At 40.0% G+C, this 18,383-nt stretch overlaps 2 protein-coding genes across 16 annotated transcripts in view; one reads left to right on the forward strand and one right to left on the reverse strand.

Annotated features, from left to right (window-relative positions):
* The first annotated feature begins 6,352 nt into the window (after window positions 1-6,352).
* ANKRD37 (ankyrin repeat domain 37) lies at window positions 6,353-15,607 on the forward strand. Of its 2 annotated transcripts, none has more exons than XM_007063650.4 (5): window positions 6,353-6,970; window positions 7,304-7,456; window positions 8,731-8,822; window positions 9,659-9,888; window positions 10,660-11,446. In XM_007063650.4, exons 1-4 carry the CDS (start codon window positions 6,941-6,943, stop codon window positions 9,882-9,884), a joined length of 501 nt encoding a protein of 166 aa, XP_007063712.1. In that variant the 5' UTR covers window positions 6,353-6,940; the 3' UTR covers window positions 9,885-9,888; window positions 10,660-11,446. The 2 variants fall into 2 exon arrangements, with proteins under 2 accessions (XP_007063712.1, XP_043402035.1); XM_043546100.1 differs by lacking the exon at window positions 10,660-11,446 and adding an exon at window positions 15,022-15,607 and having other exon boundaries at window positions 6,704-6,970.
* UFSP2 (UFM1 specific peptidase 2) overlaps window positions 10,252-18,383 on the reverse strand; it is a 29,775-nt gene continuing 21,643 nt past the window's right edge. For 7 of the 14 annotated variants that reach the window (XM_043546091.1, XM_043546087.1, XM_043546090.1 and 4 more), the window contains exons 11-12: window positions 13,388-13,512; window positions 10,252-11,613 (exon numbers count right to left, since the gene is read on the reverse strand). In XM_043546091.1, coding sequence (XP_043402026.1) covers window positions 11,527-11,613; window positions 13,388-13,512 — 212 coding nt within the window. In that variant the 3' untranslated portion in view covers window positions 10,252-11,526. Of the gene's footprint in view, window positions 11,614-12,846; window positions 12,981-13,387; window positions 13,513-18,383 lie in introns of all 14 variants that reach the window. The other 7 variants (XM_043546089.1, XM_043546092.1, XM_037897648.2 and 4 more) reach the window with 2 other exon arrangements.

Consider the following 18,383-nt stretch of genomic DNA (forward strand, 5'->3'; position numbering starts at 1 on the left):
CGCCAGTGACAACGCTCTGGTGGAGGAGGTCCGGACCCCGCCCCCTCGCGGCTCTGCCCCGCGCTCGCCCTAAACCAGGGTTCAGCTGCGGGGTGACTCACCAGATTCAGCCAACCTGACAGGCCAGACAGGGCCCCCGCTGGGGGGAGCATCACAGACTGCTGGGCAAAGCCCCCCAGCTGGGTCAAGCTGAGGGGCCCGTCCCCAGTGTCTCTCCAGAAGAGTGCTAGTCAATTGAAAATGGAACCCACTTCCCCTTGGCATACTGCAGCAGCTCAGTGACTTGCATTTCATCCTTCCATTGTCCTCTAAGCACTGAGCTGCAGAAACACCACTGAAGAGCCTTCTGCATTCTCAGTGGAGACCTAAGAGAACAAGCATACTGCTTCTTGGTCAGGGGAGCATAGCCAGATTTTGGTGACTTTCTGTTGCAAGGCCAGTAAAACTGTGGACAATAGCAAAAATGCCAGGAATGACCTGGTCAGATTGCTAAAAAGCTGGTAGCCTTCAAAATTTTCCAGACTGGTGACCAGTGCAGGGACCAGATTAAGCGGCTCAAGAGTAAGTACAAGAAGAATAGAAACCAGAACCACACCTCAGGCAATTCAGCAACTTCATGCCTGTTTTGTGAGGTGTTTGACCAGGTGCTGAGCACTATGTCCAGCATAGAGCTAACAGTGGTCAGCCAGGATGGTGCCTTCTGTCCCTTGAATCCAGCATGGGAACTGATGCGACCTCTCTGCAGGCTCCAAGTGAGGAGCATGAAGTGACTGGTTATTAAACCAGTCCAGAGCAGGCTGTGGGACAGGATCAACACCAAATTCTGAGTCCATACTCAGAGGGACTGTTTGATGCCGCCCACCCCCAAGGAACACCCCACTGCCAAGTTTGCAGCAAATCCAGAGGAGACAGAAGCCGTCCCTGAGCCTGGTAAGTTTCTGACTCAAAGTTTATTACTACAGTAATGGGAGGGTTTTGTGCTCCAAGGACCAATGCAACAGTTATCAGAAGGCTCTTCCCCCCCGCCAGACCCAGGCCCTACCCCTGCTCCACCCCTTCCCCCAAGTCCCTACCCCGTCTCTTCCCACCCCCGCTCCGCCCCTTCCCCACCTCTTTCCGTCCCTGAGCATGCCCCGTTCCCGCTCCTCCCTCTGCCTCCCAGAGGCGACCTGCATGTCACGAAACAGCTGCTCATGGTGGGCAGGAGGCACAGGGAGGGAGAGGGAGGAGTGATTAGCGGGGCTGCCAGCAGGGGAGAGGCGCTGGGGGGAGAGTGGGGACCTTGGCTGCCGGTGGGTGCTAAGCATCCGCTAATTTTTCTCAGTGGGTGCTCATGCCCATAACCATTTAAATTTATAAGAATTTTTGCATTTCTGCAGCTAGCTTCTGCCTGTCACTCCCATTCTGTAGGACTCAACATCATATTAGCAAAATGTGGCAAAGGTGCTGTCATGCTGGCAAACCAGGTGCCAGCTCTTGCCAAGTCTGTAGGTGTCAGGTGAATGCTCTCACTGACAAATTCATAGCGGGAAAGCAGACCAGGTCACCTAAATGTTAATATTGTTCAAAATGGGCGTTAGACTTGCAAGGATGTGTTTAGTGTTCAGACAGTATAAAATGCCTGTAAGTTGCTGCATGCATTAATCTTATTTGTAATGTCTGTATTCCATGCCACAAGGTAAAATATAAGTTTGTTTGTTAATTGTTAAAATGCCTGCTCAGAACTTGTGAACTCAGATGAGAAGAGTGGTTCGTGCTCTACCCATCCAGGAGGGCTATCAAAATTAAGTGGGCCATTGTAGGATAAAAGCTTTGTTAATTGCCCATCACCCATGAAGTAAGAAGGCCTCATCCCATTGGTCTGAATGCTGGAAGAAGCAAATAAAAATAGTGAAGGAAAAGATTTTTCATCTCTTTGCTGTTTGAACTCTGACAAGGGCTGACACTAAAAACAAAAGCAGAGATCCCCAGGGTCAACCTGGGATTAGCCCTAAAAGACATTCAGTGTTGACAGATCACTGTATCTCTGTCACCTTTTGGAACCATAGACTGAACTCATTTGTGCATATATGTTGCCTGCTTTAAACTGTACATAACTCTCTGATTTCTTTTTCCGAGTTAATAAATCCTTATTTAGTTTACTATAGGATTGGCTACCAGCATTGTCTTTGTTGTGAGATCTAAGGTACAAATTGATCTGGGATAAGTGACTACTAGCCTCTGGGGTATGAGAGCAATCCAAATATTTTGTGATTTTTGGTATAAGTGACTCAATGGTAAAGACTGCTACAGTGATCCAGGAATTCACTTTTGTTACTGGTGAAATCTAATTATAGAATATACACCCAGTTTGGGGTGCTTTTGACAGTCTGCCCTGAAGTTGGGATTCACGGTCGTGAACCACTCCAGACAGTATTACAAGTGCTTTTAAAATAATCACAGTTTCAAAACTCGCATTTTGTCCTCTTTTTTTTTTCAAGTGATGTTTGAAAGCTCCTCATTCCATTTTTGGTAGTGCAATCTGTTTCCATAGCAATGGAGAAAGCAGCTATCAATAGAAATATAAGAGGAATGCTTTCAGATATATGTGGAGGGCTATAAACTTTGTTTTTCAGTAGCTCCAACAGATTTTAGGCTCCAACAAACTCGTAAAAATTCATCTCCATTAATTTTGGTAGAGTTACTCCAAGGAAGAATATGGTCCAATATGTCTAACCATACTTGAAAATTTAAGATTTTGTCAGAGGAGTTTTTTAAAATATCACATTAAAGACATTTTTTAAAAATTATTTCATTTGACAAATGGAATGTAAAGAACATTCTGCAAAAGCAACAAACCACTTCAAGAAAGGCAGGTATACTGGATTCCTACACTTCTTGGGTAGTTGAAGGTATGTGGGGGTATAAGATAAAACTGAACAACATATCTTATACTATTTCTTATGCTTAGTTTCATTTCTTTATACATATGCAAAATATGTTAATACAGTATTATAGTTGAAATTTTCAATGAATAAGAATTTTTAAAAAGTAAGTTTCCACAGCAGCTGTAACTTGGGCTTGTAATTAATTGTGAGGCATTTTGTATTATTGTATATAGTGCTAGACTTTATGTCGGAGTGGATTAAGATAGAACCTTGATATCCATGGTTTACAATCAAAGAAATATCAGTAACTGGGAGGAGTACAGCTGATCGATGCAAACCTGGTGCCTACTGGGGTGGGCTGGGCTTGGCAGGAAGATCAAGAATTTGTAGGTAAGGTTTCAGAGTAACAGCCGTGTTAGTCTGTATTCGCAAAAAGAAAAGGAGTACTTGTGGCACCTTAGAGACTAACCAATTTATTTGAGCATAAGCTTTCGTGAGCTCACGAAAGCTTATGCTCAAATAAATTGGTTAGTCTCTAAGGTGCCACAAGTACTCCTTTTCAATTTGTAGGTAAGAGGAAGATAAATCAATCCTGAGTGGCTGGCAGGACTCAGTGGGAGAATCTGTTGTGCAAGTGTCCAGTCTGGGAGGGTGAGACATTTTCGGTGAGGTTTGGCTTGAAGCCAGAACCTGTAGGGCAATGCAGATGTATTGGGGGCCTTAAAATGTGGGGTGATCAAGGCCCTATTTAGCCTTATATCCAGAAGTAAATTAAACATCTGCAGTATAGTTGTTATGATTGCTGTGGAAACCATAATTTTGAATTTTCTGGTACCTGTGCATTTGAAATCATAAGTGTTTTTTGGACTGAATTTGCTTGGTTTTGTGTGTGGGAATAAAAGACTGAATCCAGTAGTTGCACAGATGTGTTTATTTCAGTCTGAAATGAGAGAAGCAAAAATGGTCACACACTGAACTAAATGCACTAACTAACGTGATGGGTTCGGTCACAGAGACCCCATTGAGGCTGTCACCTGGTGTACTAGAATTAACTCTGAGCCCGTTTTCCACTGCCAGCTTGGGACTCCAGAACCCTGCCTTGTTGAGCCAGACACGCTAGTCTGCTGCAACACAGACCCAGGTCTGGTCCACACCCTCAAAAGTGCAGACTTTAACTAAAAACTGCTCAGCAAGTCACCTATCTCCAGCACCCAGACACCCAGTTCCCAATGGGATCCAACCCCCAAATAAATCCATTTTACTCTGTATAAAGCTTATACAAGGTAAACTAATAAATTATCCGCTCTCTATAACACTGATAGAGAGAGATGCTCACCTGTTTGCTCCCTCAGGTATTAATCACTTACTCTGGATTAATTAATAAACAAGTGATTTTATTAAGTATAAAAAGTAGGATTTAAGTGGTTCCAAGTAATAACAGACAGAACAAATATCTTTGACACAAGGCAGGAAACCTTTTTCTCTCTCTGGGTTCCCACCCTTGCTTCTAAATGGAAAAGCACCATGTTTAAGATAGGTTTGAAGTGAGCTGTAGCTCACGAAAGCTCATGCTCAAATAAATTGGTTAGTTTCTAAGGTGCCACAAGTACTCCTTTTCTTTTTGCATGTTTAAGATGGATTCCAGAATGTCACATGTCCTGTGAGACTTCATTACCCCGTCGGTCGCTGGCACCCACATATACAGGAAGGCTTACAAGTAAACAGAGCCATTTACAACCAATTGTCCTAGTTAATGGGAGCCATCAAGATTCCAAGCCACCATTAATGGCCCACACTTTGTTTGCATTGTTATAGTAGGACTTCAGAGTAATACTTCATATTTCTAGCTTCAGATACAAGAATGACACATTCATGCAAATAGGATGAACACACTCAGTAGATTATAAGATTTGTAATGATACTTACAAGAGACTTTTTGCATAAAGCATATTCCAGTTACATTATATTTACACTCATAAGCATATTTCCATAAAACATATGGAGTGCAATGTTACACTCGGTATATTACATGTGTATCTGGAGCGCTGCAGCTTGTTATACATATATATTCCACCTATTTTGCATAGCTTCTGTTTATTTCAATATGTGAGTTAATTTTCTACATAGGAAGGGGAAAATGAGAGAGATTATTTATTAAAAATAAATGCACTGGTCTTGTAAAACTAAACTTCTGTTAAAGGAATACTGTTAAGGTTTGCAGGGATCAGATTTCACTTTTCTTTCTAAATCTGTTTTCCAAGTCCATTCAGTTTTGTTTTTCCAAAACAAATGATACGATGATCTTTATTTTTTAAAAATGATGCTAGTAGTCAGGAGTAACTTCCATAACAAACAAGAATGCATGTGTCATGGAGTCAAAAAAAGCTTGCTAAGGAAACAGAATTCATTTTAACATTTTAAGGTGGGAAAAGTTCCAGGCTATATTACAAATTGGAGACATGGTTAAAACAGAGTTCAGTTCAGTCTGTACTGTAAGACTGTATTTTAAATACCATAGAATCATTGGACTGGAAAGGACCTTCAGAGGTCATCTAGTCCAGTCCCCTGAAGGGAAACTGCCATGTAATTCAGTCTCCTGCCTCAGTTGATTTTATAGTGTAGACAAGACAGGAAGTTACTTTAAAGCATGAACCTAGTAAGTACTTTGTCTATACTAAACATTTTGACATGGCTGTGTTACAAAACTGTGCTAAAAGAGGCCTATGACTGGAGAAGTCTGTAGCATGGTTTCTTGAAGTATGATTCGTTTAAAACAACAAGACCCTGGAATTGCTCAGAGAATGCTAACTACCTCCATGTTTGAAAATGGTTGTCAAGCAATTGTGCTTGATAACAACTACTTCTGAATACAGTTGTAGCTATCTCTGTTCTATTTCAGTGGAAACAGGTCTATATATAATTTGATTTTGTCTATTTGGCTTGTGACAACATATGAACCTCAATGGTTTAGCAACTGAGGATTTGAAAATAAAAGTTATATTTTTGCTAGATTTATTTTTAATAGAAATGAGTTTGCCATTAAGTATTGGAACACAGTCCTTTCTATAGGTCATCAGTACAAACCCAGCTCAAGTTGGTAATAACTTTGCCATAATTGTTGGCAATATCAACAGAGTCCAGTGACGGACTGGGCCCTCAGACAACTACCCTCTTCTTCCTAGAGACAGTCCTTGAATGGGAAAATAAGATGATCTTGTTAATAGCCTGGTTTCTGTTGGTTGAAAATGATGGATCATATTAGTTTTCCCCTAATTCAGGCCTGGAGAGGTGGTCTCTCCACATCAGAGCTGAGAGCATTGGTAGGTCAGCATGGGCCAGCTTGCACAGCTGTAGCTAGTTATGCACCTATTCCATTTGCAAGCTCTAAACTCGCACGCACATTTTCAAAATACATTAGTTGGGTAATAAATAAGAGAAGTGTGGGTCTTGCTTAAAACCATTCACTTCTGGATGAGTGTGACAGCAGGAGTTTTGAAAGAATCTTCTCACGGGGAGGCTTTGTTTCATGCTCCCGCATACGTGCATGGAGAAGCATATGTCTAGCTATCTATAGCTTCATAGAGAGACCAATAATTAGTCTAGAGGAATTGTTTTTCTTCCTTCCTCTCCTGCGGCTGCAGCAAAAAGCACAGGGGTGTGGGTCTGCGTGTGTGAATGTGTGTGATACGTGCCTAGCTGCACTATGCTCCATGGCCGCCCCACCTACCACAGGCCCTGGGCTGCCCCGCCTTCCGTTGTGCTGTACACTGAAACACGTGCAAGGGGAGCCCGCCCAGGACGGCTGGAGAAAACATCAGAAGGAGCCAATCACCGCACAAGGGGGCGGGTTGAACTGCATGTGCTCCTGTTTGTGTACGTGCAGGAGCCGGTTTTCAGCAGAGAGGGAGGGGAGTTCAGGCTGGAGGTTCGCTTTTAGAGCTTGCACGGTGTCTGACTTGTGCTACATGCACTAGACAGAATCGGGGACAGGCGGGCTGGGCTTCTCCATTCGCCGCCCCGCAGCAGCAGTCCCAGAACATTGGGAGTAAACAGTCCTCTGCCGAAAAGAGACAATGTGGATGATGCTGGATTGCAGCTCAGAGGTGAGGCTGAGGAGTTTGCACGGTTGTTTCTGTGCGTTGTTAGAAGTCCAGGGGTTGAGTTGTTTTAAATGTAGTTTTACCACTATTGGCTAAACCCAAATCCCACTGATGTCAGTAGGATTTTGCCAGAGTTTAAAGCTAAAAGCCTGGTTCTTTCAAGTTGAAAAGCCTATGATAAAGGGACATAAACATTAGATGACTGTTGGTTCTCTGTGAAGGGGAAGGTGGGGGGATACCTTCAGATTTTTCTGCTACTGTATAATTTATCTTTCAGGTCTAAGAATAACGTGAAGCTAAATGTATTTTTAAAACACTTGTTTCCCCCTCCCGTAGCCTGACGGCTTGAGCCTCCTGCTTGAGGCGGGGGCTGGGGTGAATGCACCTGCAGATGCCTTTGGTCAGTCCCCAGCTCACTTGGCTGCTTGTGGAGGACAAGCTTTTTTCCTACTATGGCAACTGCAAACAGGAGCTAATCTGAACCAACAGGTACAAGTAATGCCTCTTTGTTTCTTTTTACTGCCTTATTTAAATGAGGCATGTTATTTGTATGAAAGGTATATTGTTTATGTAAATCGTTAGTTGTCACAGATTTGATGAGCTATACAGACTAGTTGCCTGTGATTATTTGTTGCATCTCATATATACAAACAATTTATTACATGAAAACAGGTGTCCTTTGTATGAAACATCTCTTCCCCAGTCCTCAATCAAAATCAGTTGTAAACACTTTCAAAATAGACTCTTCCTCATGTAAAATGTACTTTAAAATTCATTCTGGTTATTGTGTGTTCCGATTGTTTTGTAGATATATAGGACCCCTATCAAATCTGAAACTTTCTTTGTCTCCTGATCTGCACATGGGAGAGAACTTTAGTATCCCCTTTTTCCTGTTAGGGTCTTGGGAACGTTCACATAATCTCCTTCCAATCTATATCAAGGTCTGTTACGGAGTCACACTTATCTCAATAGCAGAAATTTTGGTGATTTGCTTGTATCTCTGCACTTCGCTATGAATGGTGCCCTGTTACTTCCTACCTCTGTGTTTTGCTGGAAGATCCTCCTGTGTTGATTTGTGAATGAATGTGGATATGTAGCAGAGGTGGGTCAGAAACTGTTTTCACGTCCCTCAAATATTTTCAAGTGTTCAAATTTGTTTTCCTCTCTCAGATCATGATGAAAAGTCAATCTCAAATTTTCACAGACCAAAATCAGGTCAGTGTTTTGATAACTTCAAAACATTTTATTTTGATTTGACCTTTACAGCTTCTTTTTTTAGTTTAATTAGCTTAAATTTCTACAGGAAAAGTAATTTTGAATTGGAAAAACAGGAATTTTCATTTTGAAAGTGTCAAACAAAAACATTTTGTTAGGTTCTAAACTTCGAGGAGATTTGTTAAATCCAAACCTGTTTTGTGAACAGTTTTGGTTTCGATTAAATGGCATTTTCTGATATTGAAAAATTCCCAACTAGCTTTGAGTACACATTTTGTATAAAAGCTGTTCGAGGAGATACAGATTTTGTATGTAATCTTCTAACAGCTTGTTACATGAATAAAGAATATTCTAAAAATACTTAATAGCATATTATTTGTATTTAACTGGATATATACTTTTCTGACCCACCTTTCTGACTTGTCATCAAAATTGTGTCCTCTAGAGTTCTGATGTTTGTGATGGTGCTCAAACTGGTTAATCTCTCCCTGCCACTTTATTAAGTGATTATGATATACTAAGGGTGAAATTCTGTTTTATATTTTTAGGATTGCCATGGAGAAGCTCCTATTCATAAGGCAGCTAAAGTTGGGAGCTTGGAGTGTCTTGCTCTACTCGTTGCCAGTGATGCCAGAATAGAGTAAGTCAAAAACTACATTTAACTAATTCAAATATTAACCCTCAAAGAAGTTATTCATTTAACTTATTCCACTATAATCTTAACATACATTAACAAGAAATGTATGCTAATGCAGAACTTTGTTTCCTGTTCAAACTATAATCTTAACATACATTAACAAGAAATGTATGCTAATGCAGAACTTTGTTTCCTGTTCAAACTATATTGTGGTAGTCGGAATGCAGTGTGTGCGTGCACGTGCATATTTTTTTTAAAAGCGTAAAAATGTGGTGCAGCCATTACAAGTATTTATCATGATAGTCCACGTGCTGTACAACTATACCATTGTCTTTTAGTTTTGGTTTAGAGAAAAACCTCTTTACCACAACAGCTAAGAGGATCTCACTGTCATAGCTCCTTGGTTGGAGGAGCTTTCCATTTCATCTATTGGTTATACTGTTCTTACGTCTTATACTTGAGACAATTTCTTTGTTCTTGATTTTTTTGGTAGCTTATTTCTCTGTTTCAAATATTGGTGCACTTGAAATAAAAATATTTACTGAAGAATTAGGATGACTGCCTTATCTTACATAATGACAGGTTTCAGAGTAGCAGCCGTGTTAGTCTGTATTCACAAAAAGAAAAGGAGTACTTGTGGCACCTTAGAGACTAACAAATTTATTAGAGCATAAGCTTTCGTGAACTACAGCTACTGAATGCATCCGATGAAGTGAGCTGTAGCTCACAAAAGCTTATGCTCAAATAAATTTGTTAGTCTCTAAGGTGCCACAAGTACTCCTTTTCATCTTACATAGTGACAATTTGAAATTAATTGTGTGTTAACTTTTGTGTTTCAGTTTGTGCAATAATGATGGACAAACAGCAGAAGATCTTGCATGGGCTTTTGGATTTCTGGAATGTGCCAAGTTCCTCACAACTGTTAAACATACTCAAAATATGAAGCTAAGAGAACAACCTAGCTATTCACTTAAGGACAATTGTGGTTTGCCAAGAGAGGCTTCAGCTGGAAAGAAACGAGCATGTGGAATTATGGGACCCGCAAACAGAAAGAGGAGGAGATAAGATGGTATGTAGTTTATGACAGCTTACACTACAAATTAGACACTTAGCTAGGACTGGTTTAATACATATCAGAATATTTTTAAACCAAAATCTCAGACTTTTAGTATTTAAGTACATTACCTGAATTTGTCAGTAGATACGTAGTGGTGGTGAGGCAAGGCCCTTCAGATGCATCCACATATACCTATGTGGTAAGGCTGCTATTCAGTCAGAATATTAATGTTGCATAGAAGAACATGCTGTCACGACATATGTATGTTCTAATAAAGGGTCAAATTACTTTTGTGCATTGGGTCAGGGTGGATTGATTTAAATCAAAGCTATTTAAATCACTGATTTTAATCATTATTAAATCAACGAGGAAAGCTTGATTTAAATAATGGCTTTTATTCTTTTTAGTTATTTTCCTCAAGAAAAGTTTATTCTTATTGGTTGGTAACCCCTTAAAACATGTTGATTTGCAAGTAAATATAGTCTTTTTGCTAACCAGGAGAGTATGCTATATTTATACACATTAATTTAAGTAAGCATAAACCTTAACTACTTACTCGATTAATTTTTTCCTTGTGATTTGTGTCAATCTCTACTTGGATGGAAATTTCAAATTCAATTAAATGCACAAAACGTTTTTTTAAAATTTAAATACAACTACCTATGTTTTAGGTAGTAAGCGAGAGGGATGCATTAAACAGCTATGCTATACTATAGCCAAGTGTTTTGATAAATCGAGATGTATACTTCTATTTTGTAAAGTAAGCTCTTTTGTTTTGAACAGATATTACGTCTTAGACTGCAGGTGGGAAAACCTGTAACCCTGAAAAGAATCTGAAGTCTGCAAAAACAACATTATTGGTCTATGAACTAAGCAACCCAATATTTGATGTTCTGCTGTTTCCTTCTGAGGAGGAGGAAACCTTGGTTACTTTTGCTTCTTGAAGAAGACATTTTTCTAGAATACTTGTATTCATACAGCTCTGTGTGTGTTCAATTGTAGACTATGTATAATAGGGCAGTCTCTTCTCAGGTAAATAGCAAAACAAAGTTGATACTTAGCACATACAGTGCTTCTCTCTGGCTCCAAAGTGCTGTAGGAGATTAACATTTCGTTAAGTGGCATTCCCTGCCTATCAAGTTGTTGTGTGATATTACTGGCTGCTGTCAAATGGTTATCACACTTCACTACAGAGCGGGCTCTAAGGAGCACTAAGGATTCTGCACATCTTACTTACAAGAGCTGTCTTTACTTTTATGAGCAAGAGCTGCTTACATGAGTAAATGTTAAAGGACCAGTCCCTAAATTTGTAAAGCACTTCAGGAGCCTTCAGAAAGCAAAAAACATTAAAAATATTAGATTAAGGTAAACTCCTTTAATTAAACTTGTCTATACAAGAATGCAGTTGAATGTGATTTACTCTTCTTCCATTTTTGATGTTTTTTATTTAAAAAGATATTTTATACTTAAATTGCAGTGTAAAGAATTCAACTAGCATTTTTATTTCAGCTACTTTTGACTGACAAAACACCGTTTAAATTGAAAATAATTAAAATTTTTCTAAAGCTTATGCATTTTATTTTAAATAAGACAGCTCTGTCTGTACCAAGTCTTAAATTCTGGATTAACATGATTTTTTGCAATTGGAATTTAAATAGTTTTTGGTCGCTGAGGTAGGCAGAGGTTGTAGTAAGCATCTTTGCTCCAAAAGTCTGGGCCCTTCCATCCACACCAACCCTGTACAGGAAAAAGCAAAATAAAGCCATTTCTAAAACAGTTGTGTTTAGCAGATTTGGTCCGTGAGTGCTGTCATACATTACAGTTTTTGTTGTTTTCATTATGCATATACTGAACAGAACAGGCTCCATTTTTTGACTCAAAACAGCTAGAAACTACCATGCTGTTAAAATTGAAGTCTAATAGCAACATTATCTTCTGCCTTATGTTTTGAAGGTAGTAAGGTCATATCATATACTATTTTTAATCACATCAATTATTTTCAATTATAAAAATACAGTGTGAAGTCTACTTTTTACAAAATAGTGCATACACTTGGCGTGGTCTTGGAACTTCACAGCATCTGAACTTAGATCCCAATTCTGCAAACATTTATGCATGTATTATATTTATTACAGCAATAGTTTTATTCAAATCAGTGAGACTGGTCAGGTGCTTAAAGTTGAGTGCATTTGTAAATTTCTTCAGGATTTATATTTAGAAATTAACAAATTAAGAGTGTGTGAAGTTTCAATTAACTGTGGAGTTCTATTGATATGACTAGACCAGTCTCAGGACTTGAAAAATTACCAGAAACCTACCATACTAATTTGAGGCAGATGCAAAAGTAAAGGGAGCTACCAGAATAGTTCAAGGACAGTATCCAACCTCAGCTACTGGGAAAGGAGAGCATGCTGGATGGAATTCATACCAAAGTGCTTTCCCACCATTCAAAATCAGCCCCAGTTTAGTAGGTGTGATAAATCTGAAGCTGCCTTCCTCCTGCCTGGCTGTTAAGAAGGAGTTCTTTCTTCCCAATCTCAGAGCCTACTGCTGCCATGGTATCTGTTATTCTCCAACTCTGCCATTCCTAGAGCCTCACCATTTTTTATTATAAGATATCCCTCCTCTCTGAATAGTTCAAATTTCTATCCCTCCTGCTGCTGACTTTTCTGGAGTAGCTGGCATAATGAAACTGATACAATTCATTGTCCTCAATTTCATATCTGCCTATAGGATAAACGGAACCTGACAAGCCTTATTAATTACACTCTGCTACTGCTTAGCTTTACTGTGAGCAACGGCAGAGGAACTGGAGCCATCTATCTGCAGATTCAGGAAGATGGAATTGCATGGTTTATCTTCCAAACTATGAAGACTAGACACAGCCCAAATGTATCCCCAAAATTTGCATGTATTCCTTTTAAAGGGACGCTGATACCCTTTGTCTATATCACTATAAAAGATATTTACCTAATTTCAGGGAAACTCTCTCAAATTTTTATATTAACATGTATATAACCAGATATAAGAGACTCTGTTCTAGACACAAGGTGGTGGCATCAGGGATATTCAGTCCCGAGGCAAGTAAAGTGCATTCCTTCTTACTGTAAAAAAAAAAAAAAAAGTATGTTCTCCCAGACACTGCACCTCTTCAGAGTCATTAAGCTCTACAGGCCAGATGTAAGCGTATGCTGTACTGGTACATTCACCTGGCCTCTGGGCTGGCCACCAGGTGGAATCAGCATTTTCCTTTCAGTGATAGTGTCCTCCTTCAGTCCAGAGACTGAGCAAACTCAGTAGGGCTGAATTATATATAAACTGACCCTATCCCCTAAAGGGCTGAAAGAAGTTTATTCCCAAATCTACATGTTTGTAAAAAAGACTACTTTTAAGAGAAATTAAAATTATGCAAGTAAAAAATAATTACAGTGCTATCTCTCCAACACTGGTCATGCCATATAACCATTTATTAATGTCATAAGTAGAAATTAAATGAAGTTAAAAATCTCACCTTTTCCAAGATAACATGCAGATCTTCTGCACCAGTGTAATGTGGGTCTAGAATCAGAAATTTTATGTGTCCTGTAACCTCATTCCATGCCACTCCTAGTATTGTGTGAGCCAGAACGCCTCCACCTGGATTGGAGAAAATATATGCTCCTTCTAAGGCTTTGTACAGTTGGACAGACTTATTTTTGCACACATACATACGTTAATACTTTCTATTAGCCGACAGATCTATGAGTGAAGTTTCATTCTCTAGGCTATGAAAAATAGTAGGGTAACTGCATCGTGTGAGATCCTTCATGGAATATGATAGCCAAAATAAGGACAAATAAATAATTTTACTTAACAATTTGATCTCAGTCTCTCTCCCAATTCAGCAGTATTATGATCCCACCCCACCAGCTGAAGACACAAACATATTGAATACACCAGTTATGTCCAGTCTATATAGAAATGGTCAGTTCTAGAAGAGGACCCCAGTCTAAGAAACTTCCCAAAAATAAAAAGACTAAATCAAAAAAAATATAATTGTTAATTTGTGAGCAATAAATCAAAAGAGGAGAAAAAGAAGGGATATAGTATGTATAACCAGAGCACAACAGTGTTTTGTTACTAGATACTAAGGTTAACACACATAAGTCTAAAATGTTAAAACTATAAGGATTAGGTGTAAAAATCCATAAAGGTAAATACCAGTTGTCTGTTTCTCACCTCTCCAACACAGTTAGGCTACAAGCGGGGTGACTAGACTGAGTTAAGGAGGGACTAGAAGAAACCAAATAATATGTAAGTATTTCTTTTCTATTACATGCCCCAGGTCATTCTGGACATTAAGAATTTCAAAATCAAATACATTAGAGTGAGTACTGAGAACCACTTGCCATGGTAACCCTTGAAAAATCTTCCTGATTGCAGCATACCTCCTTCAAAGATGGCATCTGTAAATTGTAGGATTCATACAAGGTTCATGCGCTTGGCAACATTCAGGGCACACCCAGAGTGTTGTGTAGGAGCTGTGCACACACAGCTTCTCTCAAGGGCATGAACCTTGGAATCTCGCCCAGATGACATGAACCGTGGGAAGCCTCCCAGGACTGGGCTCAAGGCTCGAGAGCAAGGAATGCGGTAGATAGAAATTGGTAAATAAGAATGTTAAACAAAGCCAGTGTATTCCTTTTATCTGTTGGAGAATGTAATGCGCGGGGGAGAGAAAGAATAAAGGGGAAGGTGGAAAGCTGACAGGCAGAAGCCTGTTAGCAGACCAGCTCGCTTGCTTGCAAAAAGCTGTGTTCCGTCTTGTCATTGAACCGCCACAGTAAATGCCTCAAGATCTCCCTATAATAGCAAGAAAGGATGTTTAGGTGGCCTTGCATAATCTCAATGGGGAGGTACCTCCCTATCTGGTCAAAGGTACACGATCCAGCACACTGCCAGAATGGTCCAAGACACCTGGTGGAGAGGCACCACTTTTAGCTTGGTAGCTTTCCTTAATTAATTCTCTCAACAATCTTGCCACAGAAGCTTTGGAAGTCATGAGCTTTTTTTCTTAGTATCTCCATACAGGATGAAAATCACTAGACAGATGTAGTTTAGAGGAGGTAAGTTTCAGAACCCATCTAACCATCACTTTTTCCATAGGTTCTCTGAGGACTTGGGAAGGAGCTGAATTTCTGAGCCAGGATGTCTGCTGTTTCCCACTCACTAGCTCAATGAAGATTAGGTGCAGGAAGAATGGTTTCTGGCTTTTCTTACTCCAAACTGCAACAATAGGAGGGGACCTCTTGCTGAGTTGGCCTCAGCTCTACATGTAATCATCTCTTCAGCAACTGGTTACCTTGAGAGGAACCTGATAGTCCACTTCCATAGAATACAGCTCTGATGGTTCAGTGTTGTGGGGCCACAGAAACTCCACAAAAGGGAGTATAAAAGGGGAGAAGACCCACAAGAAAGGGTGGGGATATCAGTATGGGGGAGGGGAAATGACCGAACTTTCAAAAATTGTTTTATTTAGGGTCCTTGAAGTTAAGGCAGGCGGGGCCTTTGGTGCTTCCACTAACAATGCCAAGCACACTGCACATCCAGATGGAAATTCCTTGGGATTTCTGGAATTCAGCACAGTAAAACTAACCCCCCAGAGAAGAATTCATAATGGTGGCGGGGGTTTTACAAGCAGAAATTAGGTTCCCTCAGAAGGGCTCACGCCAGGACTGGTAAAGCCACACAAGAATCAAAGGAAAATGTAGGCAGATGGGATATTAGTTTTCACAAGACAAATGAACTGATATGGGCTGGGAGATGCAGATTACAATGGGTCACATGCATTGAACGTATCTGAGATTCCTGAGGCTGGGGTCCTTGTGAAAAGCTTTTACACTGAAGCTTCTGAAAAAAACACAGAGACCCAAGACTGAAGATTGTAAATTTACAGAGCAATTTCTACTTGCTGCTGATTAGTGGGTAGCACTTATGGACAGTTCTAGATGGAGCAGGGAAAGAAAGATTAAAATACCAAAGGAACTTCTTAATGACAAAGCACTGCCATATTCTGTCAGGTCAGAAAGGGTGAGAAGAAGGTAAATGCCAAAAATCAAAGCAAAAAGAAGAGTTAAAAAGCATATAAAGAAGTTTCTGCCTGCTAAGAAACAGGCAACTTTATCTGTCAGCCAGAAATGACCCTCTTCTAGGGAGTTGAAGAAATAAATTTTGTTATAATTTTTTCTACCTCTACCTTATGATGGGGTGGTCAATATTACCCAGAGTTCAGACAGATCTGGATGACATTATAAATCCTTGTCCATAAATATGTTAGGACGGGGAATATGATTAAAATGAAAATAAGATATTTATATTAAGGCTGATTTTTAAAAAATGTTTTTCTCTACTTTTTCAAAGCACCATTCCCCTTCAGAACAGTATCAGTAAAAATTCAAATGTTCTTAAAACCCAAATTTCCTTACCTGTGTTACCAACATTTTAAATTATTAAAATATTTCATCTGGTTTTAGGAAAGAAATTTTTGCTATGGAATTAAAGCCAATAAAAATGCTGCTCTTTAATGCTCAAGGGAGTTACTGCTGAGTAATACAAAATAATTCTCTAATAGTGTTGCTAGTGCGGGGAGCAGACTATTTTGTAAAATCAGAGTAGCTGGCTCACCAACCCTGGAATGGAAACTTCAAAACCTATTTGTTAGTCTCTTGAATTTAGAGAACATCATTCAGACTGACCTCAGCCAGCCTGCGCTATACTAAGTTTGGGGACCTAGATCACCATGAAAAGATACCAGCCAAATCAGCTTTTTATGGTCCTTCACCTTAGAGCAGATAAAAGACAATACTGAGGTGTGTATCTGAACTTGGTTAATCTTGCAATCTCCCTCGCTGCAGAGACTGTGAGGGAGATTCCCACACCTGAGCCATTCTTTTTGAGGAATTGAGGAACAGTGCCAGACTGAGGTGTCGATAGAGGTTTCAGAACAAATTGATAAATTAAATGGTAATAAGTCTCCAGAACAAGATGGTACTCACCCAAGAGTTCTGAAAAAACTCAAATATGAAATAGCAGAACTACTAACTGTGGCACGTAACCTATCACATAAATCAGCTTATTTACCAGATGACTGGAGGATAGCTAATGTGTTGCCAATTTTTAAAAAAGGCTCCAGAGGCAATCCTGGCAACTACAGGCCTGTAAGCCTAACTTCAATACCAGGCAAACTGGTTGAAACTATAGTAAAGAAAAGAATTCTCAGACACACAGATGAACATGATTTGTTGGATAAGAGTCAACAGGGCTTTTGTAAAGGAAAATCATGTCTCACCAATCTATTAGAATTCTTTGAGGATGTCAGCAAGCATGTGGACAAGGGTGATCCAGTGAATATACTGTTCTTGGACTTTCAAAAAGCCTTTGACAAAGTCCCTCACCAAAGGCTCTTAAGCAAAGTAAGCAGTCATGGAATAAGAGGGAAGGTCCTCTTATGGATCAGTGACTGGTTAAAAGACAGGAAACAAAAAGGGTAGGAATAATTGGTCAGTTTTCAGAACAGAGAGAGGTAAATAGTAGGGTCCTCCAGGGATCTGTACAGGAAGCAGTGCTTTTCAACATATTTATAAATTATCTGGAAAAAGGGGTAAACACTGAGGTAGCAAAGTCTGCAGATGATACAAAATAAATCAAGACAGTTAAGTCCACAGCTGGCTACGAAGAGTTACAAAAGAATCTCACAAAACTGGGTGACAGGGCAACAAAATCATAGATGAAATTCAATGCTGATAAATGCAAACTAATGCATATTGGAAAACATAATCCCAACTATACATACAGAATGATGGGGTCTAAATTAGCGGTTACCACTTAAAAAGAGATCTTGGGGTCATTGTGGATACAGTAGTTCTCTGAAAACATCTGCTCAATGTGCAGTGGCAGTCAAAAAAGCTAACAGAATGTTAGGAACCAATAGGAAAGGGATAGAGAAGAAGACAATAAATATAATGTGTGACAAAGTTCCTCCTCTATCTTGGTGGGTCTTGCGCTTACTGGCAGATTTGCTCACCTTGGAGCTTCACGGCAGCCCTCAGTTTAACCGTTTTTGTGAACCCAGAGTCCAGGTCAACTCCTACTGTGTCTGACCAGGAGCTGGAAGGTTTGGGGGGAACCCGGGGCCGCCCTCTACTCCGGGTTCCAGCCCAGGGCCCTGTGGAATGCAGCTGTCTAGAGTGCCTCCTGGAACAGCTGTGCGACAGCTACAACTCCCTGGGCTACTTCCCCATGGCCTCCTGCCAAAACCTTCTTTATCCTCACCATAGGACCTTCCTCCTGGTGTCTGATAATGCTTGTACTCCTCAGTCCTCCAACAGTATGCATTCTCACTCTCACCTCCCAGCGCCTCTTGCTCCCAGCTCCTTACACGCGCACCACAAACAGAAGTAAGCTCCTTTTTAAACCCAGGTGCCCTGATTAGCCTGCCTTAATTGATTCTAGCAGCTTCTTGATCGGCT

The sequence above is a fragment of the Chelonia mydas genome, chromosome 4 (assembly GCF_015237465.2).
Source record: "Chelonia mydas isolate rCheMyd1 chromosome 4, rCheMyd1.pri.v2, whole genome shotgun sequence".
Taxonomy (NCBI): Eukaryota; Metazoa; Chordata; order Testudines; family Cheloniidae; genus Chelonia; species Chelonia mydas.